This window comes from Ostrea edulis, chromosome 2 (genome assembly GCF_947568905.1).
Source record: "Ostrea edulis chromosome 2, xbOstEdul1.1, whole genome shotgun sequence".
Classification (NCBI taxonomy): Eukaryota; Metazoa; Mollusca; class Bivalvia; order Ostreida; family Ostreidae; genus Ostrea; species Ostrea edulis.
In genome coordinates this window covers 31,594,982-31,621,280 of record NC_079165.1, presented here as the reverse complement: position 1 = coordinate 31,621,280, position 26,299 = coordinate 31,594,982, and the positions used below count along the sequence as shown (strand labels likewise).

At 34.5% G+C, this 26,299-nt stretch overlaps 1 protein-coding gene across 1 annotated transcript in view; it reads right to left on the bottom strand.

The window, feature by feature from the left end:
- LOC125680674 (multiple epidermal growth factor-like domains protein 8) overlaps positions 1-26,299 on the bottom strand; it is a 112,952-nt gene that overhangs the window by 53,536 nt on the left and 33,117 nt on the right. The window contains exons 6-11 of the mRNA XM_048920372.2: positions 25,354-25,543; positions 15,883-16,055; positions 13,899-14,117; positions 9,511-9,749; positions 2,939-3,143; positions 1,549-1,658 (exon numbers count right to left, since the gene is read on the bottom strand). Of these exons, the coding sequence (XP_048776329.2) occupies positions 1,549-1,658; positions 2,939-3,143; positions 9,511-9,749; positions 13,899-14,117; positions 15,883-16,055; positions 25,354-25,543 (1,136 nt within the window). The remainder of the gene's footprint in view (positions 1-1,548; positions 1,659-2,938; positions 3,144-9,510; positions 9,750-13,898; positions 14,118-15,882; positions 16,056-25,353; positions 25,544-26,299) is intronic.

Genomic DNA, 26,299 nt, shown 5'->3' with positions numbered 1-26,299 from the left:
GAGCGGAAAATTGATTGGACTTCGAGATAAACCAGGTGAATTTGGGGTATGGGACCTTGAAAATACTTCGACATAAGTGGAATATTCGAGATTACCGTGTTCGAAGTATCAGAAGTTTTTTAAATCATTGATATAGGGAAAACGGCCGGGACTGGTGGTCGACTTCGACTCAAGCGGGGTATTCGAGATAAACCATATTCGAGATACAGATATTTTACTGTAATTCATATTTGTTTTTATAATTACATGTACATACTTATTTCGTACTTACTGTTGATCGGAAAATTCACCAATATTTGAATAATATTTACAAATATTGTTCAGATATTATAATGATAATGTATTTAGGGTCATGCCAGTGTATCTTAAGGTATCATTTATGTGTTTGGAAATGACATTGTGTATTGAAAATAATCAACCAATTTTCCTGTTAAAAATCTTTTTATCATTCTAAAATATGGAAAAGAAATAGAAATTTCTCAACCAGCTAAAGAGGCAACTAGTTTGTCATTGGTTACCCCCGTGAATGTTCACCAAATAAAATTTTGTATACATACATATACATGTATGTGTCCTGTGTGTCTGGGTAAAAGACAGCAAAATTTGGGAAATTAAGATTGTTATAGCTACTTTGAATTGTTGTGCTTAGCAAAAAGTAAGAACATGCAATTGAATGTTTGTTTAAACACCAATGTTGCCATCTATCATGTTTATAATGCATTTTTGGAAAGAACCTGTTTCAAAATGACCCAAAAATAAATGATATGTAAGACATCACGGTCTATGTTTGTCGTCATACTACAACTGAAGCAGTGGCGGATCTAATCAAATTATGAGCTTGTTTTGTGCAACTAAAAATTCAAACTTCTGGGTTTTTTTTGGAATTTAAAAATAGCAATCCCTCAAGCCAAATTTCCATTCCTTGGTACTTGGTATCCCCACCTAGTGATGTGAATCCTGATGATAGTAAAATTGGCAACATATCACTGGAATAAACTGTCTTTTATGTTTAAACATGCAACTTGCCATAGATTTTTTTCTTGATAATTGTAGAACACATGCCATATCATATGTAATATATTTTAGTACACCTTGACATGGTTGTAGACTATTTTAAAAAGTCTATTAAATTTACTGCTTTATAAAAGCAAAAACAGTACAATTATCAAGGGGTGAGATGAATTTTAATTATCAATTTTGATTACAATAAATTAGTGTATGTTTGATTAATAACCAGTAATAAATATGTGTTTGCATGAATAAAAAGAAATTCAAGTGTTATAATTAAATACATGAAAGGTGAAGATAATGTACAGTGATCAATCTCATAACTCCTACAACATGCTGTGTAAAAGGCACGTGGTTCCCATGGTAACAATGTGAAAAATGATTTTAGGTTGAATTTTTTTTTATTAGATATGTATCATGAACATTTTATATGAGTTTTATAATATCTATTTTTATGCCACTTTCCACATTTTTCACAAAATGCTTGATGCTTACTGATTTTGACTCTTGAATTAAAAAAAAGACGCACTGAACACTTACTCATGACAGGGCATCCTACATTTGCTTGGTTCGGTGACCACAGTGCTGGAATCAAACCGACCACGACGATGACATTGTTCTTTTACACGCTTCCATTCACACAGTGTGTCCTATCAATAAAACATGGATAAGATTAACAGATTTAAGGATTTCATCACTTAAATACAGTCAAACCTGTATTACAAGACCCTCCAATACAGAAAGGAGAAAAGGTCACATATGACAGGTGGTCTCTTAATACGGTGTGCATATATTCCTTAGAGAAAATAACTGTACATGAATTTGGAAATTATTTGATATCAATTAACAGTTGTACAATAAAATGAGAATAATTAAATATCTAAAATTCAAGAGTTTTGATTTATCATTTATCAAAATTTACACAACTGTTTTTAAGAATCTCATTTATAAAATGCATGCATTAAAGGACACGATTTGAGCTGAAAATTTTCAAATTTTATTTCTCCTTTTATAATGTAATAGGATATTTTCAATGGTCAGCAATAAATTTGAATATCTGTTGTCAAGGTATATGGGAGATACAGAGCTCACAATTTTTTTGTTACGTAAACAAGGCTCATATGCCATGTTTTTGTTTACAAAGGTTAAATATACTAGTAAATGTTTCATTTAAAGCAGATGTTTTCAATTTACAAATTAATTCTGAACACAATCAAATAGTTTTTAGTGTTTGGAACATCTCATTTTGTTTCAAACATGCTATTTTCTATTAAGCCATCTATATGTAAACAAAAACATGACACGAGCCTTGTTTACATAACAAAGAAATGTGAGTGCTGTATCTCGCTTGGAACTCAACAACTGATATTCAAATTTTGTTTGACTATTAAAAATACTGTAATTAAGCATTCTAAACCTTAAAAACGAAAAAATAAAATTGATTTTTTTTAAAGCTCAAATTGTGTCCATGCCCCTTTCATAAAACACAAATGTAAATCTATTATGCTTCTCTGGGGTAAAAAAATTCTGTGATCGAGTGTGGTTCTCCTTTTGTACAATAATGTGGGCAATGTGTTGCTTGAAGACATCATTAAATAAATCCATCATTTGAAATGAACATGTATTGAACTAAGAGGCATTACTAAAACATTAAATTAGATCAAAAAGCTTTCATACTATCAAAGGAATATGACAGCAATTTAACTAAATAATTATCATGAAAAGTATTTCCTTAAAACAGGATTTCAGCAATTCTACAAAAACCTTACAAATTCAAGAATGGGCAGATTCAAATCTTCAGACACACAATATTACTTACATGCACAACCATGAAAAGTACTCCTTTATTTCTCTCCTCATTCTAATAATACACCATTATCATTTTCAAACTACTGGTGGCCTGGTAAGTGTCAAGCTTGAGTATTCTTACCTGTGAACAGGAGGGGCAGTCCACATAATCAGGACACCTGGAGCACTCTGCAGGATGGGTTATCAACAGCTTGTCCTGGCCAGGCCCACACCAGGCTGAGGATGAATTAGTTTCCTTTCTGATGCACCGGTCACTGCTTGGACACCAGCCACAACTGGCATCGGTCATACAGGACAAGCAGTTTGTGTAATTAGCACAGCCACCACTGGAATATAGAAAGAGATCAATTTGGAAACATAGGTCAAAACACTCGTATAAAATTTCATTTTTCATGTAGGTCTGGCAGCAAGGAAGTTACCTCCTCAGCTTATGAGGTCAACCATGCAAGATGTGATAATTGTGTAGGTATTAGGTTAATACATATTTCACTGGCCCAAACATGTTTTATCTTTGGTACTTAAACCCCATCCAGTTGATTTTTTTTTCATGCCAATTCAAATTTAGTAAGAGATTGCAAAATACTACATTTTTTGGCAGAAGGATTTTTCTTATCAACAAGAGGTCCACAGGCCTTATTGGTCACCTGAGTATTAGTTAAAAGTATCACAGCCCTAGTGACTAAAATCTGTAATAATTTTCCTGTTCTGCATATCTAAATTAAATTCTAGTATTCAGCAGCAGTATAAAACAAAACCATGTGTTCTTTTAAAAAACACAAATGCCCCCAAAAGTGTCAATACTGATGAAAAACTTGACAATATATGTTATATTAACACTACATAACTATTTTGGATCCTAGAGTAAGAACTCTAGGGTTGTAAAATTCACAATTTTGGTACACCCATCTCCACTTTTACTAATACATTTAGTTTTTATATAATACATTGCATCTGCAAAATTAAAAAAGTCTCTCAAATGAGAAAGACATTGTCTTTCAAACAAGAGACAATTTATATGACCATTTTGACCCAACCCTAGTACCAAAACCCCTACCCCTGAAATCATGAAATTTACAATTTTGGTAAAGGGACACCTGCTCCTTCTATATATACATTTAATTTCAATCTGTCTTCTCATCTGAACACCACACTTGTACATCTTTAGAACATTTCCTCTATACTGTCTTCTCACAGAACACCACATTTGTACATCTTTAGAACATTTCCTCTATACTATCTTCTCACAGAACACCACACTTGTACATCTTTAGAACATTTCCTCTATACTGTCTTCTCACAGAACACCACACTTGTACATCTTCAGAACATTTCCTCTATACTATCTTCTCACAGAACACCACACTTGTACTTCTTTAGAACATTTCCTCTATACTGTCTTCTCACCAGAACACCACACTTGTACTTCTTTAAAAGATACTGTAAATGTATTACATTTGGCTGTGTATTCTATTTAGCGCCTTTGGCGGAACGCAGATTCCGCTAAATCAAGTACATCGCTAAATGCCATCCGTAAATCTAGATGTTTAAAGTAATTCAGGAATGCGCTAAATCAAATCTACGCTAACTTGTTGAAAAAACGATTTCCGCCAAATATCGTACACGCCAAGTATAATACGTTTACAGTATTCCTCTATCCTGTTTTCTCACTTCAACCTCTGTGCACCTCTACATCTTTTTAAAAATCATTAGCAATCATCAGGGATTACCCCCCTCTCTCTCTCTTCTCGCAATTACTGATGGCATCCTGTGCACTCCACCAACAATGAGCAAACTGGCTTGGCTTAAACACAACTTTAACTAGTGTTTATTGTTATGGGGATAATTACAAATGCCGCCATTCCTTTTAGTAAGTTTCAATGAAGCATTCAATGAACGATTACCTTTCAAAGTGTGAAACGTTCAACAATGCAATATCTCAATCATCTCAGTATATCCTTATAGTATAATTTTCAAACCAATTCATTGAAAAACAAGAGGTACTGTGAGCAATGCTCACTAAGAATACCCCCCGCTTACCCCAATCTCCCAAAGGGTGTTGGTAATAGGTATAAACTACCTCATTTCTGAGTGTAAAAAACAAACGGCATGAAAAACCTTGGGTATTCTCGTTTGTAGGGAGAAATGGATTATCTAGGAACACAGCATCGCCATGCGATGAAAAAAGCCGTTAAAGAATTTAAATGGAAACCATATTGCTACTTCGATGTCCAGTGCACGTGACCTTTGGACCCCAAAATCGATAGGGAACATCTTCATCCCATGGGCAGTCCATATGTATGATATGGTGACTGTAGGTGGAAAGGATAACGCTTTAGAGCCCGGAAACCATATTGCTACTTCGATGTCCAGTGCACTTGACCTTTCACCTTTTGACCCCAAAATCGATAGGGAACATCTTCATCCCATGGGTAGTCCATATATATGATATGGTGCTTTAGAGCCCGGAAACCATTGCGTCTACAGACGGACGGACGGACAGACAGACGGATAACCCAATTCCAGTATACCCCCACCCCACAACTTGTTGCGGGGGGGTATAATTATAGAAGTTTTCATTTTCCAATCAAAATCAAGTTCATGAATGCACAATATCAATAATTTTAACATGACAAGTACCAAGTGAAGTGTCTCAATATGTACCTATATCACAAGTTTCAGACGATTTCATTAAGAAACTTTTTTCTTAGATGTGCAAGTATCATTCAATCAAAATTCAGCGCATGTGCATGCTTGTTAGTAATTTTGACCATGTCAATATATTACAAGTTTTGATATAAGCTACAACATAAATTTCAAAATATTTCAATGAACAAGAGACCCATGGGCCACATCGCTCACCTGAGTCACCTTGATATTGGCCCATACCTAAAGATTTTCCCTACATATTTGCATGTAAAACTTTGATCCCTATTGTGGCCCCAACCTACTACCGTGGGGCCATGATTTTTACAAACTTCAGTCTGCACTATGTAAGGAAGCTTTCATGTAAATGTAAACTTTCCTGGCCCAGCAGTTTTTGAGAAGAATATTTTTAAAGATTTTCCCTATATATTTGTATGTAAAACTTTGATCCCCTATTGTGATCCTATCCTATCCCCCGGGGCTGTGATGTTAACAAACTTGAATCTGAACTATGTCAGGAAGCTTTTATGTAAATGTAAACTTCTATGGCCCAATGGTTCTTGAGAAGATCTTTAAAGATTTTCGCTATATATTAGTATGTAAAACTTTGATTCCCTATAGTGGCCCCACACTACCCCCGGGGGCCATGATCTGAACAAACTTGAACCTACTTTATACCAGGAAGCTTTCCGGTAAATCTCCACTCTTATGATCTTGTGGTTCTTGAGAATAAGATTTTTCAAGATTTTTACTATATATTCACATGTAAAAAAAATTGATCCCCTATTGTGGCCCCACCCTATCCCTGGGGGTTATGATTTTAACAAACTTGAATCTCCACTATGTCAAGAAGCTTTCCTGTAAATTTCAGCTTTTCTGGCCTAGTTGTTATTGAGAAGAAGATTTTTAAATGACCTCTTCCTAATTTTGCATTTGATTATCTCCCCTTTGGAGGGAGCATGGTCCTTCATTTGAACAAACTTGAATTCCCTTCACCCAAGGATGATCTGTACCAAGTTTGGTTGAATTGGCCCAGTGTTTCTGGAGAAGAAGTCAAAAATATGAAAACTTTACAGACAGATAGACAACGGACAATGGGTGATCAGAAAAGCTCACTTGTGCTTTCAGTTCAGGTGAGCTAAAAACAAGGAATTGATAGAAAGTCCAAAAATGAAGTCCAAAAACAATGCATGTGAATACACACAAATGCATGTATGTTTCAGCATAACTAGTAATCTTACACTGTAGGTTCTTATAGTATGTACCTATGATGTCAATATTATTCCATATTTCTCATTCATAAGAGAGATATATGTATTTTAATATTATAAGTCAATCAAAATTGAGTGCATATGCTCTATAAGGAAGTTACGGTGATTTTAAAATCGTCCACACAGAATTTAGCATACATGCATGCACTAGGGGTGAAACGATGCAATGCTATGCGGCCGAATCGCGATGTAGTGGTCTCGATTCGATGTTCAATTTATTCGGGGTCTGTTTCGGTTTGATACCATTCTAAAATCATAGCACAAATTGCTTTCGATAAAACGGTTTCTGATTAGCCAATGGAATTGAAAATTGTCCAATCAACATACGATTAAACTTTGCTGTATCAAAATGGATGCAGTCGAGTTGAAAAATGCACCCCAACGTATAAATCCTGGTAATGGTAACATTTCGGCTTTAGGACAAGTGATAAGAGTTTTGCTTTATGTTAAACATTTTCACATTATGAAGAATTTATTTGCAGAGAGCAATAAATACAATGAAACATAAAAAAATCTTAGCATTATAAAGAATTTGGTACACGCTATTTTATCGAATCGGAAATCATCAAATCAAGACGGTACTGTATCGTTTCATCCCTAGCATGCATGCACTGGGCAGTAATTTTGACCATAGCAAATTGTAAGGAGCACAAAGATACACCCACAACATAAACTTCAAAAGATTTTTAATGAAAAACAAAAATGTTATGGACCGTCAAAGACAATGCATGCTCATTGGAGTTTTCTTATTACAACAATATATAGATACTTATATATCATCTGTCTATACAGTGAATATCTTCCCATTTCCCTTTATTCATAAGAGAGTTACAATGTTTTTATATTATCCAATCAAAATGAAGCACATGCATATTGGTAATTTTGACCATGCCAATCAGTTAAAGGGTTTCAATGTATACCTATGATATAAATCTCAAATGATTTCATCGAAAAACAAAAAAGATAAGCTGATACCAAAATTAGTGTACCAAAAATCCAATGCACATATGTGATGGTACATATTGTCGTTTGACACACATTGTAATCATTGACGTGATGTACATGTACATGAACGTACCCTCATGTTTTATATCATTGTCTGTCAGCACACATTGTACCGACAACAATATGAACCGAGACCTCCCTTTTTCCCATTCTAAGATGGTACATATTGTCATCAGCAACAATATGTATATCGTGACAATATTTACCTACACAAACACTTACAATTACTAAATGAACATGTAGCATCAGGTACTGACCCACATATTTCCAGTATGAATGAGACTTAATGAAACAAGTTTAGATTTTTTACAAATATAACTATAATTCAATTTACTATAGTGAAAATTTCAATACTTTGATTTACTATAATAAAAACGTTAGTACTTTAATTTCCTATGGTAAAAACTTTGGCACTTTGATTTCCTAATAATACTTAATATATTACTATAGTTATTTTGTCCCCCCCCTCCACCTTCCAATCTATCACGACCGGCAACAATATATCCCAATTGATGACCATGTGTACAATGAGGGGTAGGTATTGTTGCCGATGACAATGTGTATCACCATGAAAAAAAATAAGCTTTGTCTCAGCACATATTGTCATCAGCGACAATATTTGCCAACAAACGACAATACGTAAGGGTATATACATATCGTTACCAATGACAATATGTGCCAGACAACAATATGTACCATCACACACATGCACGTACATACATGTTCAGACAAAATGACATTCATTCTGCACATCTCCAAATGATATACTATCATCCTAAGAAGAGTACCACAAAGAGTACAACTTATGCCCGTGAGACCTTCAGTGCAATATCTGTATCCATGATGAGAAAAAGTCCAGAAAACTATTTGACCTACTTTTAGCCCTAAAGTAGGTCACAGTGCACCAATCAAGTTGAAAAGTGAACTGATTATGTATTTCTCTGAGAGGAAGGTTGTGACAACATTTTAGGGCAATACCTGTATTCATAAAAAAAAATCTGGAAAACAGTTTGACCTACTTTTACCCCTAAAGTAGGTCATAGTGCACCAATTCAGCTGAAATGCAAACTGAATTATATCCCTCTGAGAGGAAGCTTGTGACTAAATTTCTGATGCAATATCTGTATTCATGACGAAAATAAGGTTTTCCTACTAAGTAATACTATGACCTTGACCTTTAAGGAAAAAGGCATCCTCCTCTTGGCATGAGGAGCATGTGTACCAAGTTTGACAATCATAGCCCCAATAGATAAGTCTGTATTCTGCCTTAAAGGTTTTCCTATAAACTGATACTACGAAACAATAGGCATCTTTCTCTCATCGTGGTGATCATATGTACTATGTTGTAAGATCGCGGAGCTTACAGTTCATTTTGCATTTTGCCTACAAGATCTAGACAGACTGACAGACTAAGTTATACTACGAGCTTGACCTTTGACCTTGAAAAACAATGGGCATCCTCCACTTGGCATAAGGTGTATGTGCACCAATTTGATGGTCCTAGCCCCAATTGTTTGGTCTGTATCCTGCCTACAAGATTTTCCTACTAAGTGATACCTAGTCCTCCACTTGGGATGAGGAGTATGTGTACCATACCATATTACGTCCCGTCTTTCACGGCCATATAAAAAGGTTTTATCTTAATCCCTTGTGTAGTTTCCGAGAACACTCCTAGACAAAAGAGTGCTGGAGAAAAATAAGATGAAGAACAAAGTCAAAGCAATAGGTTCCCAAACTTTGTTTGGGGAAGATAATAATCAATACTGAATCTCACCTGTGAAACATTTCCAAAAACTCTGTATAGATATGAATAATGTTTTCCGCTATGCCTATTCCTGCATTCCACTTAACAGCTACTGTTGCATTCTTCTGAGATTTGTATAACTTTTTTGCTTCCATTTCAAAGTAGTATTTAGTGTCTCTAGCAGTACTTGGGAAGATTGCTCTTTTGTTTTTCCTCATTGTAGCCTGAACTTGCTGCTGTGGAGATGGTGCCAGTCTTCTCACATTTTCCTACAATGAAAATCAAAACAAATAGCAGACACGTCCAGCATCAAGCACTATAAATTTACGATTGTTAAATCAGGTTATTTTCATGAATTTTTGGAAGAAATCTTTTTTTTTTTCCATTTCAAACAATTGCAAACAAAAGTGTCATTAACTTTGTAATGAACACTACTTTAAAAAATTCTTCAATTAGAATTACCCCCTTTTTCCCCCCCAAAGACCATACAATAGCAAGATGTATAGATTTTTGTAAAAAGTGCATCAGGTAATTATAATCATTTATTTAATCTTATTTGTAGATTCAAATCCTTCAAAATCTCACTGACAATACTGACAGTTAAGATGTGTTCATTATATGTCATTAAGGACCTATCTTTTATATGTATGTTATATTGACTAGCCCTCTCTTTTCTGTTTAATGAAGCTGTTACAATGTACATATTTTCTTCATGTGTTACAGTTAGGGTGACATGATACATCAAGATGAAGTTGAATCATCCATTCCAGATCACTTTTAATTCAGTTAAAAAAATTATAATAACATTTCCTTTAAATATGATCTCTCTGATGGTCAATTCAGGTTCAATCAACATGATCACAAAATGGCTGCCAAACAGTCAGCAAATTACAGAATATTATTGAAAATGTCCCCTGAACTTCCATATTTCCTGTATAGAATTTGTTTCTAAATAAGGTGATAAAACTCTGACAACATGCATGGTATGTTACACGGATGTTGTTTGCAAGATGAGAAGTAAATTGAAGATAGCAATAAACAAATTTAAAGGATTGACATTGTCTTTATAATATACACATTCATTGTATCTTAAGGAATCAAAATGAAAAATAATCAGATCAAGACTATTGTATCAAAATTCGTATAGGTACAGTATCAATACACACACACACACACACACACACACACACACACACACACACACACACATATATATATCTATATATATATATATATAACACAAACAATTAAGAAGCCCACAGGCCTTAATGGTCTCATGAGCATCAACAGCAGTCTTTCAATTTGACAAAAATGTCAACTTAGCTTAGTCGCATAATGTACTTTATACAATTATAGTATGACTGAATGGTACAAAGCCAGTAAACAATGTAAAAATATAATCAAAGGCCTGAAGGGCCTGAGAGTCGACTTGCTCTTCATTTGCTATTTGAATATTCAATAAAAATCAAACTACTCAGAGTACAGTTGGGAGTTGATTTTTGCATTGTCTTCATTGTGCAATATATTACTATGTCCAGTTTATAACTTGACCTTTGACCATGTGAAACCAATATTCTCCTTATGATGTATCATTGTACTAAGTTTGGCGTCTGTCAAGCAAAGGATTCTCAAGATATTGAGTGGACAGTATATTCCTATGTCTAATTTGACCCTTGACCTTTAACCATGTGACCTTAGAATCAATAGGGCATGGGGATCATCTACTCCTTACAATGTACCAGTGTAGTAAGTTTGATGTCTGTCAAGCAAAGGGTCTCAAGATATTCAACGGACAGTATATTCCTATGTCCAGAGTGGATTGACCCTTGACCTGAAAATCAATAGGGATCCTCTTCTACTCGTAACCGACCAATATATGAAATATCACAACGATCAAGTGAATAGTTCTCAAGATATTGAGTGGACATGTGGTCTAACAACCGACAAGAGCAAAGCAATACCACCATCCCCTCCTTCTTCTTTGAAAGGGGGCATAAGTAATTGTTCACAGAATCTCAAATATATTTACTCTGTTATAAGAATGTCAACATACTTTATGTCTTCAAAACTTAATGAAGCTATTCAAAAATAAGGAAATCAAATTTTTGAAGATCTTTATGCACAGGATTTCTTGTCGGTGTAAGAATAAACAGTAAAGTTTGCGCCGAAAAAGCCGTTAACGACAAGGAGTATTTCGCTTTGCGAGCCAACTCAAAAATCAGTAGAAAACAAAATCTGTTACATGTACATCGATTTTTGTTTCTCGTTAAAGGCATTTATTATCAAGCAGAAGATACAGTTCCCTATGTGTCCCCCCCCCCTTTTTCTTAGTAAATAGTAAATATATATGTTCATTATATCATTTTACCTACTCAGCTGAGCCCTGTGCACCCAACCACTTTTGAATATGTGTGAACACACCAAGGAACAGTTTCATTTCTTATACACCCTAATTTACTTTTCCAATATAAAACAAATACGAATTAGAACCAATATTTTGACTGTTAAACCAACTCTCACACTCGTGGTCTATTGAGCAGTCAAATAGTTTACAAAAAAATAGTACGCCCTAATTCTATTGGCTATGCTAGTCACATGATTCTTGGGCTGCTACTTTAATTACGTAATGGCGAGGTACACCAATTTAACTGATGATGAATTCATAAGATGAAAAGCAGAGCAGAAACACAAAAAATATAATTATTAATTAGGATATTGGGTATGCTTTCTTTTAAGCTAGTGGATACCATGATAAATGTATCCAATGTACAGTTCACCCAAGGATGCTTTATGCCAATTGTGGTTGAAACTGGCTTTGTGGTTCTCAACTTGAGAAGAATTGAAAATGTGAAAAGTTTTAAAGATGCAAAATAAAACAAAGATAAACCATGAACAACTTTGATCAGAAAAGCTCACTTGAACATTTAATTCAGGTGAGTTAAAAAGTATTTGAATAGCAATATCTAATCTGGTTAAATTTCACTTATCCACATGCCTTGGTGTTCAGCTTGATAACCTTTAACGACTCGTGACAATTAAATAAACATGTTTTCCAACAAATGAACTAAATACAAAATCCTGACATGTGAGGTAAAGGCAGTATTGAGGTCAATACAGTTGCCCTGCTCTCACCTAGTTGTACAGTTTGATGAGTTAATCAGAAACAACTAAATGCAAAAGGTAAAGCTAAAGTCATTTGGGAAGTCCAGGTAAAATAAAACATGGGCAGAGTTGTCATTGAAGGCCTCCTTAAAAGGTCAGTCAGAAAATAACTAAATGCAAAATCTATAAATGTGAGATGAAGGTCACACAGTAGGTCAAGGTAAAAATATCTAGCAGAGTTGGCATATTTTCTACAAGTTGTATCTCATTCTACCACCGTGACAGTTATATCAAAGGAATGCTGCCGTCATTATTCTGCGATATACCTTCACATCTAATATCTGATTATGAGAAAATTGATACACATCTCATTTGCGCTTCGAGTTCTGCTAATACAACAATAAAGTTGATAAGTCATAATTCTATTTTAAAATCATAGAAATTCATCAATATATGTTGCAAAACAAATTCATAAATGGCGGAAGAATATTTGTCATTCAATATAAATCAGCCGTCTGTGTTCCGAGATTGATACCCATGGAAACAAACATGGCGATGCAAAGACAAGCTAAACCTCTTCAACATATATGTACTTTTCTTGAACTGTGTATTCTAAGCAGTTGATATAATCAGTCAACATCAAACTAAGTACTTGAAATATTTTTCAAAATAGATTTTGTACACCCTACCATCTCACCTTTTTTTTGTCAGCAAAAAAATGTAGGCCTAGTCCATTTCGGAAACTGCCATGACATTAAGAAGGGATTAATTCATAGCAGTATACTCATTATAGGTAAATGATTGGCTATGCATTTCTGAGCCATCATAGAACAGAAATAAAGTTCTTATTTTCATGAATGCAGGATAACCTCAGTCTCGAAATGTTGTTTGATGTTATCCTGCAACATCGATTCACAAAAATGTGAACTTCAGAAAAAAATCAATCAACTGTGACGAAACATAACCTTGATCTGTAAACATGCAGTAATAAACTACATATCAAATTTCCACTTCCTAAATTGAAGCATGATGAAAACTAGTGCAGAAGTCCAAGTGAGGCAGACTGACAGACAGACAGACAGACAGATGAAAGGGAAACCTATAGTGCCCTTTGGTTTCACCGTTAAAATACTCAGGTATCTGTCTAGTAGCTATCTCTTACAATTCATTCATCAATGAGTTCAGTTGTAAATGGGACAAATGGACAGGAGACAGGAAAAAGACAGAAGACAGGAAAAAAAGACAGGAAAAAGACAGACAGTAGACTCTCTGTCATAGGGAATCATTATACAATGTAACTACAGAAAAATACTAACTGCATTTTGGATGGAGCTATCATTGCTGAGCGATATGGTTGCCTCTGCATTTTGCGATTCTATATATAGTGTCAAGTCAGTCATCCCCTGAACAGGCGGAACCTCTAATGGCCATATGTAACCATGGAAATTGACCGAAAGATATTCATCATCTTCAGTTGAGTCCAGGCTGTTTGGATATGTGGTCAGAACAGCTGATATTTCACCCAAGAATTCCACCTGGAAAATTGAATAAATTTTCTAATGTTCATTCTTTCTGTATTCTACATAGTTGTGAACAATATGTGATACAACACACATTTACATTAATGCACATTTTCATCCACTTTGTTCTGATCCAAATGGGGTGATTGAAAATTTTTACTCATTTCTCTAAAGCAGCAAAACAAAGTTTTGGACGAATTCACAATGAATAACTTCATTCTCAATCCATATGGATAAAAATAACATGGGCAAAAATTTTAACATATAAAGTATTTTGACCCATTCTGGCACACCAGCTAAGCCTGTTTCATCACAAAGTCATATTCAGCGAAAATGTAGGAGTGCATGGTCTAAATCAGAAATGTACATCAAACTGGTTGGCTCACTTCACACTCTTGAAAATTGTTTCTTCAAATTGCAATTGTCAATATGCCAAGCGTCACCTACAGATCTAAACAAGAATAAGAGAGTCCCATAACTCCCGTGAAATTTGTTGAATTAAAATGGCAGCACAATACAACCAATTGCTTATGGTGACTAACAATCCTACAAAATTTGAACAAAATCTGTTGGGTGGTCTCTGAGGAGTTGCGTCCACAAAGTGTTTCTATAGTGAAGCATGTACAAATTCAACAAAGTCACACTCCTGTAAAATTTATCGAATCAAAATGATGACGTAATATGACTACATATGGCAACTATCAATCCTACAAAATCTGTTAAGCGGTTTTGGAGGAGTTGCGTCCACAAAGTCAAGTGGGATGGACAGACTGATGCATGGACACTGGTATTTCTATGTCCTCTTCCGTATTGTGGTGGGGGACAAAAAGCAAAGCGTCAAGGGGGGGGGGGGGGGGGGGGGCGGCGATTCTTGTTACCTTGACCTTATAACTGACCCTTGGTGAGGGTCATATATGTCACATCTAAAGGTTACAATTTAATCTAGAGTTATGAATGTCTCAGCTTCTTACATTTCAACACTGCAAAAAAATAAATAAATATATAACTTCATCTACATCACTCTGACAAGTTTACCTAATATAAATTATTCCAGAAATCGGGGGGGGGGGGGGGGGGGGGGGGGGGGGGATGATGATACCCGGTAAATGATGCAGTGTAAGAGAAAATTTTTGGACTAAAAATTTCTCTAGATGGACAGCCAGGGTGATTCAAAAAAGGGGGGGATAACAAAGCTATAAATCAGACAGATTAAACTTGTAGAAAAGAGCATTAGCACTTAAGAGTCTCCCCAAAAGAACTTTATCAATGAGATTCATTGTAAATTGGAATGGAATCATTCACACATTTTCACATTATAAAACAGTTTTAAGTATTTGAAGTATAAACTGATCAGTTCAAGTCACATTCCTAAGTGCAACCCTTTTCTGCATTTATGGTTCATATGATGCAAAAAAATGGGCTTAGTCCCTGTGGTTTGAAAACAGCACGAGTATGGAAGCTAGTTTTTCTGTAAGTTTTGTCATTTTTGGCTGACAATTTAAGCCATCTAACAAACTCTCTCTGGAATAGTCTATGCCCTTTATATGAAGGCCTTGCATCAATTCCCTTTACTAAAGGAAGAGCCATTCTAAGTTTGGTTGAAATTGATACTGTTGTCCTGAAGAAGAATTTGAAATTATGGCTATGAACACAGAGGAAAATTTAGGAAACAAAAGCTAATTTAAGCCTTTGACCAATGATACCTAATGAAACAAACCCTAACAGCACAAACTGTTTAAGAGCACAGTGGATGGAAAACACTGAGAGGGTATGAAGTCACCTCATCTGGCTGTGAATCATTTCTGGGATGGTAATAAGTAGCTTTCTGAATGCCACTCGGAATGTCTGCTGCACTACACTGGTCGATGTCTGTCCAGCTTGGGCTCACTCCATTCCACCATCCCATGATCCCTGAAACTGTTCCCTCTGCCCTCTGACAGGAACCCTCAGGAACTGTAATAATAATATAACAATTTTCCCCTAAAGACTACAAAATCAGTAGATACAAGAACAAGTTTACATTGTGGTCCTGTAATTTAAACATGTAATTATATATACAGACGTGTTATTTTAAAAGTGAGACAGTTTGGAAAAATATACTACAGTGGAAGATCTCAAAACCCTCTGGTTGCCAGACAGAAGAATATGGCTGGTTTTAAGGGGTAGCTAGTTTACTGGAATCCAACAACTGAACTGATGAGTAATGTTTCTTTATCAAAGCTTATCTTATTACCTAACCTACTATGTAAATTATAATCAGTCATTTCTTATTGTGTCCATACTTTTGTGATTATCGTTAAACAGTCACTGTTTCCATGTCAATGAACTATTAGACATCTTAATTTTTTTCCTTTATTTTAAAACTTATACACTTTAGAACCAACATTTTTAAAACTGTTTAACCAACCCTCAAACATGTGGCCTATTGACCAGTCAACAGTTTACGAAATGTTGACCGGGCAATAGTCTGCCCGATTTCCATTACCTACACAAATCACATGATTCTCAGTCTGCTGCTTTGTTTAATGGTGAGGTTCACTTAAAGTTGACGGATGGTGAAATACAGAATTTATTAGATGAAATGTTTGAAAAATGTAATTCATTAGGATATTAGGTATGGGTTTTTTTTTAAAACTTAGTGGATATGTTGATAAATTACAAAAATACAAGTTGATAAATAAAGTGTATGCAATCACACTTTCTTCCTAAAAGTTTAAAATCAACAAACCTAGGGATCTAATAAAAACAACCTTAAAACAATGAAGGTGTATGACAAAACAGTTATAAACTGTGTCCGCGGGCAACAACTATTATGTTTGACCCTCAAACAGATCTGATGCCCTCGACCTATGACTGAGGGCAACAGATCAATTCTTGGGTAAAACAAAACAGATGTTGTTCTTGGACCCAGTCAATAACTGTATACTATCACATGGTTCAAACATCTCAGTGATGTTCAAGCATTCAAATATATCATTTCTGATTTAAATTGGAAATTTTGCTTTAAATTTCACTGTCTGATATATTTTTTTCATTTCTAAAATGTATTTCCATTTTACCACTGCATGAAAAATTGAACAAAACCTTGTTGATGTTGTTATAAATTGGATAAACAGATACTGATTACAAGTATTTGCATGTTCTGATATTGCAGAATTAAAGAATAATATAGTAGGTTAGGTAATAACTTATTGCATGGCTTCTTGGGGAACAGTCAAATTGTTGTGTCAAGGTAGGGGAGATGACCTGGGAAACTGTTGCCCAAGACCTTCACTATCAAAAATTGTATTGCTGCTGTGTAGATTATAAAAAAGCATTTGACCTTATTGATAGAAGCAAGCTATGGTGTAAATTAATAAGGAAGGCTTGTAAGTCCAAATATTTTGTATTATAAAATCTATGTATGATAATGTGAAATCATGTGTCAAATTTAATGGACATTTAACAGAATTTTTTGATAATAAATTTGGAATTATGCAGGTGGAAGTTTTATCTCCTCTACTTTTCAATGATTGTGAAATTAATTTTTTAAAAACAAGCTGTCCAATTATCGAAATTCAACTTCTTAAAATTTTTCTTTTAATGTATGCTGATGATATGGTTATCATCTCAGAAACTGCTGAAGGTCTTCAGAAAATGCTAAATTCTCTGTACTTTCACTCTAATGAATGGAATTTGAAACTCAGTATATATAGAGAAAACAAAAGTTATGAATTTTCGTAATGGTAAAAAAATTAGTATTAATAACAAATGGTTATGGTGGGCATGAACTTAAAATTGTAGACATGCAAGTTCAATTACCTGGGCATGTCTGTATCTTACAATGGCAAATTTAGTCAAACTCAAAAACACATTGCAGATCAGGGAAGAAAGGCATTGTTTGCGTTAACATCAAAATTAAAGAACCATAACTTCAACGTAACTACACAAATGTCTGTTTTTTATACATATGCTAAAAGTATTTTGTCCTATGGATCACAAGTTTGGGGCTTGAAAGACGCAGGAATTGAAAAACTACATTTATCAAATGTTTTGTAAAAGATTGCTGGGTGTTAAAAAATCCACTTTTAACTTTTTAGTATATTGTGAATTGGGAAGATTCTCGCTGAGAATTTATAGGTTATTATTAAGGATTTTTAAATATTAGTTGAAAATCAGAAGAAGCGATAATTGTATTATTAAGTCATGTTACGAAGATATGTTGTCACATAATGATGAATGGGTTGTAAATATTAAAAATGAATTAAGTAGCTTGGGATTGAATTATATGTCTGAAAGCGATATGCCTGATGAAATTATATATTCTATTATTGAACAAAGACTATTTGATACTACAAAACAACAAATATTTAATGATATTTGTAAAATGTCTAAAGGTTTCTTATATCAACACCTCATTGACAATTTCTATATTAAATATTACTATAGCAAATATAAGAAATCTTTAACTAAATGTAGAACCAATACGGAACTCTCGGGGTGTGCCTGAATGACCGATTATATTTGACGTTTATACACCACGGTCACGTGATAATAACCAAGTGTAGGGCAAAGTTGACATTGATACAAGTGGTATTTCGCTAAGAGACGGTCCGTAAAGGGCTAAGCGCAGTCCTACGATGACGATCCAAGTCACTATTGGTGCTTAGTACCTGAGTGTAAATTAGATGGAAGGGGAAAAGGCGCATTTACATGCGTATCATTGGATGTAAGGCGTGAAGTTTCACCGATCAATATCCTCAAGATATTCCCTAGATTTATTTCCCTCGTCAATTCACATAATTCCCTTCTTTCAAAGATAGCGTTTAAATGCAGGAATTTGATAGCAATTGAAGTATCCTATGCTTGTTTACTTAGTTGTTATTGTAATCTGGAAGTGACATGCCCTACAAATTGTGTTCAACGCGCGATAAAAGTCAGAGTGGATCTGTATCTCGGAAGTCCCGTATTCATCTCATAATCTAAATATTGAAAAAAAGAAGACATTATGGCATTGCAAAAAACAATAGGTGTTGTGACAAATGTAGCAGCTAGCTTGTCTGTTGTAGAAGACGAATTCTATTTCATACTTCAATGTCCATTCTATACTGAACTGAGATCATAATATATAAAAAGATATTATTTTAAAAGGCCAAGTACCTTCAAACTGGTTCAATTACTGAGTGTTCAAAATGTCAAAGAATTGATTAATTTATGTAAATACTTGTATTTAGCATGTTTAAAAAGAGGTGCTTAATTTAGTTTTTGTTTTATTTATGTATACTCTCCTGTGTGATGTTTGTATACACATGTACTATATTTATGTTATTCTGTTTCTGATGAGACGTTTGGCTCAAAGATAATAAAGAACTTGAACTTGAAGAACTATCATGAATATTCATTTACTATTAATGATTATATTGACTTTTTAAGAAAACTTTCTAAATCTCCTAATGAATGTAATTTTATGAAAAAACAACACCACATATTTCACAGCTTATGATTTATTCTGCAATATATATATAACAAATTATTTATGCTTACATCAAGTAATTTCATTAATTATGTTCCCCAAACAAAGTTTGGGAACATATTGTTTTTACTCTGTTTCTTATTAAGGTCTTCCGTTTCCAACGGAAGACCTTCTAGTGATTCTACTGTTTATTATTATTATTTTTTTTTTTTTTTTTTTCCCTTTCGTCTCTGAGACCGTTGGATGGATTTTCCTGAAACTTTCACAGGTTATAGGGAACGATGGTACCTCGAGGCACTTTTTTCATTTTTTCAAAATTCACTTCCGTTCGTCAGATACGTCCGATTTTCCGGTTTTTGAAAGAAACTTTGTCCGGGGGTAAACTTGAGAACCACTAAAGATAATCGAATGAAACTTTCAGGGATGATAGATCTATTTTCTCTATGGTGCATGCACGTAATATTTTTTGTCGCCGTCACTTCCGGTCGTCACCGGAAGTGATCAAATAAATCATCAATTTCAAACTTTTTTCTTTCAAATTGAAACCCACTTTGGTTTACTATATCTCGTTCTAATTCTCAAAAAATGTTGACCCCACCGGAAGTTGAATCTCCAACTTCCGGTTATATCAAAGAAAGACTATTCATTCTCTAATTTTTCAGTGCCATAAATCTCGGTCATGAAACTAGTTAATGAGTTGAGTTTTACATATATTATAGTCACTATAAATGTCTAGAGTAAATTTAAATATTTATGTAAAATTCACTTCCGGTCGTGAGATATGGGGTGGACATATTCAAACCTTGTTTTTTCAGTTTCTCAATAATGAATATAGATAGACGCTTGAAACTTGTAGAGTTGATCAACTAACATTAGTCCATTGTACACATACATTCAATTTTTTCGTCCGTCACTTCCGGTCTATACCGGAAGTATTTGAAAAATGTCGATTTTCTGATTTCTTCGAGTGATTTCTCAGAGATGGTGGATAGATTTTCTTGAAATTTTCAGGAATAATGTCTTATGAAAGGACCTTCCTATAACTATTTTTGTTTTTACAAAATTCACTTCCGGTCGGAAAATATGGCCGATTTTCTGTTTCTCAAAAGGAATTTTGTCCAGCATTTTTCTTGGAAAAGGTAAAATATAGGTTCATCAATTATTCAGGAATTATAAATCTCCGTTTGCAGTCGTGCAGTAGAGGGTTGAACATGTCGACCGTCACTTTCTGTCGTCACCGGAAGTGATTGAAAGAATCGCAAATTTAAAACTTTTTCTTGTAAATTGAAACCTATACTAGTTTATTAAGTCTCTTTGAAAGTGTCAAAAGAATATTGACTCCGTTGGTAGTCAAAACGACTACTTCCGGTTTCTTGATAAAATACATTTCTACTTTTCATCTCTTTGTCACCATAAATCTCGCGTATATTTGAAGTCTTTCATATGATTTTCACATGTCATAATAAAAGTATCAACTTCTAGAGTTTGGATCATTTTGTTTTTCAAAATTGACTTCCAGTCGGTAGTAACCTACTACTTTTTCTTTCTTTAGTCTACTTCTTTTTGTTGAGAACTCTTTCAGATAGAGACGTGAAATTTTCAGGGAATATAGACAGTAAAGAGTCGCTGTCATTTATAGGAAAACGCATCATAAAAGTACTTCCGGCCATCACCGGAAGTTACGAGAAATGAGTGAAAAATTCGATAATACATTTCTCATTCATTGTTAAGGCTTATTTTCTGATATATTTAAATGGTTTTCGTAGGAACAGAAAGCTCTTTACCGGAAGTGATCTAACGGAAGACCTACTCATTACTAGTAATGAGTTTCTAGTTATTATTATTATTCTTTTTCTCCGGTACTTTTTTGTCCGGTAGTGTTCTCAGAAACTACAAAAGGGATCGATATGAAACTTTCCAGGATGATAGTATAGCGTTTGTAGATGTGCATAGTGATAGTCATTTTGTCTGCACGTGCATGCACGCGCGCGCACGTGTATTGCAATTTTGGTACAAAAAATGGAAAATCAGAATATTGAAGGAATCGATATAAAACCTAAATAGGATGATAGTATATCATTTGTACATATGAAAAATAATAGTTATTTTGTCAGCACGCGCACGCATGCGCGTGCACGCGCATTACAAAATTTGTACACTAACTTTGGAATCAGTCTAACTTTTTTGTTGTTCATTGAAATGGCTTGAAATTTATATCGTAGGTAGATATTGAGACCCTTAACTGATTTGCATGGTCAAAATTACCAATTTGCACGCGCATGCATGTGCGCTTCATTTTGATTGGATAATACTGAAACGTTTGTAACTATCTTATTTATGAAGCGAATGAGATGATATTCACAGCATAGGTAGACAATATGTGTATCGACATATTGGTGTAACAAAAAAATGCCAACGCACACGTGCATGCGCGTGCAACGTTTTTTAAATGTTCAATTTTTAAAGGACGACAACGTTTTTGTGTTTCTTCAAATTCTATTGATATTAGGGGTTTTGATGTGTCTTGGTACTCCTTACAAATTGCTGTGGTTAGAATTACTGCTCATCACGTGCATGCACGTGTGCTGATTTCTGATTGGACGATTTTAAAATCGCTATAACTTCCTTATATTTGTTGGAAACGTTATGAAATTCATACTGTGGGTATATGATACAAATGCCTGTTGAACGACATCAACACAAATTCGGAATCATACACGCGTGCGCATGTATGTACGTGCAACGCTTTCTTTCATTTCTTGGTACTGAAATGACCATATTGAACGTACTACATGTAATTAAAGGCTAAAATAAAATGATTTTTTCCTATAGATTCACAAGGACATCACTTTTTAATTGGGGGAGGTTTGGGGAACATCTGTAACGGTCCCCGTTACAATTAGAACTAGTTCTTTATTAATTTGCAAAAAAATATTATCTGCCATGCGATGTTCATTAATTGAGGGCACACAAGCTGTTAAACTTAATTAAATTAGATTTTGTAGGAGAGATAATGGTCATTTTGATATCATGCTGAAATGAGGACAATGGCTTACAACAAGGTAAAGTTTCTAATTGTCAGTATAACCACTGTTGTACTTCTTTTAGAACAAGCATTCTAAGAGTATTGCATGGCAATATATAGTCCCCTACCGGTTGCAAAAATTACTGTACCACAACAATATTCAAAGTTCACTATGTAGGTTATTGTAAAAGGGAACATTGGGGAACCAGGATAGGAATGGTTGGAAATCAACTACTATTCGAGTAGAGACTAGATCAAGAAAAAAGACAAATTTATAATTAGGTTTAGGTCTTTAATTAAGTCAATAAACTGTGAAATGTAGGTGATCATGAATAATTTAGCTATATTGTTGTATTACTATGCTAGAAGTTTTAATGAGGTAGTACTATTATCTACAGAAATAAGAAACTTGGATGTAAACTAACAATTCATGCTATTTTTCTTCGTCCAAGGGCCATAACTTAATGAAAAATTAACAGACCAAGATGAAATTCGAACTAGATCTGTAACTTGTTATGGCAAAGCAATGTACCAAATATCAAATGAATATCTGCAAGCATAACATAAAAAAGTCTAGAAAACTGATAATTCATGCTATTTTTTCTAAGTCCAAGGGCCATAACTAAGTGAAAAATCACCGGACCGAGACAAAATTCGAATTAGATCTGTAACTTGTTATGGGAAAGCAACTTACTAAATATCAAATAAATATTTGCAATAACAGAGAAAAAATTGCAGAAAACTGAACTGATGGACAGACAGACGGAGCGCAAACCTAAAGTCCCCTTCGACTTTGTTGGTAGGGGACTAATAACTATACTGCACGCATAAAGCAGTCCAGAAAAATATCTAAATTCAATTTCTGAAATAGATCTTTACATCTGACATACCTTAAAAGCAGAAGCCCACACAGTGTTTAATGTAGCAGGCACCTTACTTTTACTATCAATCATAATATGCCAAGTTCATGCTTAAATCCTCTCTAACACATCAAAACCTTTTGTCATAAATATCAAAGTCAGCCTATAGCAAACTTCATTTGCCTGATCAAGATATACTAGGGCTCACAGTGTGTGTGACCGGTTGGCAGGGGATGCTTACTCCTCCTAGGCACCTGATCCCACCTCTGGTATATCCAGGGGTCCGTGTTTGCCCAATTCTCTATTTTGTATTGCTTATAGGAGTTAAGAGATTGATCACTGTTCATTATCTTCACCTTTCATTAAAGAGTTTCAATGTACAATTGAACTTTAATTTGGTATCTGATCTGACATTGATATCTCGAATACCATGGATATGTTGAAGTGAGCTGAAAGTCCCAACTCCATTTTCTTTATGTATTTAATCCTCCATATCTCGAAACCTTGGATATCTCCAAGTTTTTTCTTGGCCCTATCAAGTTTGAGATAATGAGATTTGACTGTATAAAAACATTCATACAGAAAAAAAACCTACCGGTGACTATGTTAAAAGCACACTAATGATGTAGAGTTGAAATCAATTTAATGATACACCAATTTAAAAGACTCAACTGCCAGATAACACTTTATAAAATCTGGAAATGCATTCCATAAATGAAAGACAGACACCATAAAAACCTATAAAATACTCAGTCTGTGCTGTGTATGGATAAGGAACTGATGAATATTTCTAGCATTTTTGACATCTCAACTTCAGATTTATATGGAGTGAGAAACGAAAACCATGACTGGTATTTTTGGTACTTTTTCTGATAAGAAGTTTTTCTGTAGCTGTTTATGCAATTCCAAACTTTTCCATGGTCTAATCTCAACCCCTTCTGATGCTAATAGCCAATAGAAAATGATCCTCATGATCGTGTGATTTGAAGCGGGTTGGTAAGTGACCAGCCAATGTTTGGTCATTCTCACTTTATCAACTGTAGTAATGTTCAGCACACCCACCATCACTCCAGCTTTCCTACCTTGTATCTACATGTGTAATTCAATTTTCAATTCTGAGATGCAGACATTTTCATTTTTATATGGCATTTTTATCCTTTGATGTGCCATCTTTTTTGCTGTATACTTTCTGTTGTTTGTATTTTTATGCATATCTGTAATTTTTGGGGATCAGGATATTGAAATACCATTTTACATTGTGTGATTAGCTGTTATACTGATTCCCTATTATGGTTTATATAATTTTCACCATTTTCAATAAGTGATATGTTTCATCTCTACATTAGCGTTTATTTAATTGATCCTTACCCAGAAAAAAAAACCAGTTGAAGTAGGATTGTGCAGCATGAAGAAACATAAATTATTTTACGAATTGATAAGATATTTTTTAAAACATGGATTAAATATTAGTATTCTGTGGTAATGACACATGTAGTTATGCTTCCTGAAACATAAAAAAATGTAAAATGGGACAACATAGATCAGAGAGAAATGGTTCGAATTTCCTCCATTGTATACATATATACCTTTGGTAGGTTACAGTGCATATATCCTTGACCCAGGCGCCTATAGTATGAAGCCTTTTTTACCTTGACCCAGGCACCTATGGTAAGAAGCCTTTATGACCTTGACCCAAGCACCAATGGTATGAAGCCTCCATGACGAAGGTTGAAGATGAAAACACACAAAAATAGAGACGGACAAAAACATAATGACCTTGATCATCAAATTCAAGAGTACTAAAATCAACGCTGTCGTTCATGTGATCATGACAAAACAGATACCACAGTCTATTGTCCATCTGTCATCCACAGTATTTCATATTTAAACCAATTTCTTTTTACAGTACAATACCTGATTTCCGCTGACATGTTGAATTTTTCACACACCAAGAACATTCATCCTGATAGAATCGTCGTCGTGGAGATGAAGAGGTTAACTTTACACCCTGACCTTGTGACAAACATGATTGACAGGTTTTGAGGAGAGAACAGATGCCATGGCAATGAAATTTAGAAGCAGCCAAGTCACCATTCTGACACATCTGAAATCAAAGGAGAATTATTCATAATTCATACATATGTAGAATCAAACTTGTGTATGACAGTCACCTGTGGTAACCCGTCAAAGTGACGTTAATAGAGAGGTGACCACTTAATCTCAGATTCACTTTTCCAAATTCTGGTTTTTGGAGGTTCTGTTTTCCAATACTACATGCATATTTATAGAATATTGCATGTACAAATAAAATCAAAATTTGCGTATATTAATTTATGTTAATCCTGTGGGAAACAGCCTCTACCACCACCAAGTCAAATTGTTAATGTCTTCATTTCATGTTGTGTGACTTTAGCGTTTTTGCTTTTCTGTTGCATTGTTCTCTACATCACTTATTATTTCAGATTTCCATTTTAACATATTCGTAACTTGAGTTTTTTTCAATGACAAATTTTGTTACTACTCTATGGGCAATGCATGCCATTCCACTGTCTTATGCACCTCTGACTGTTCTAACATGCAATGCATGCCATTCCACTGTCTTATGCACCTCTGACTGTTCTAACATGCAATGCATGCCATTCCACTGTCTTATGCACCTCTGACTGTTCTAACATGCAGATTTACAGCTTTCCGCATAACCTTTTGAATCATTCTATTTGACATGAACACTCTAAATGCTTTAGTTTGTAAAGAAAACCATAATATATCTAGTTCAATAGATTAACTGTGTATGTAACCATTCTAAATAGATGCAATTATAGACCAATTATCTCCCCTCATCCTCTCCACCATTATTGTT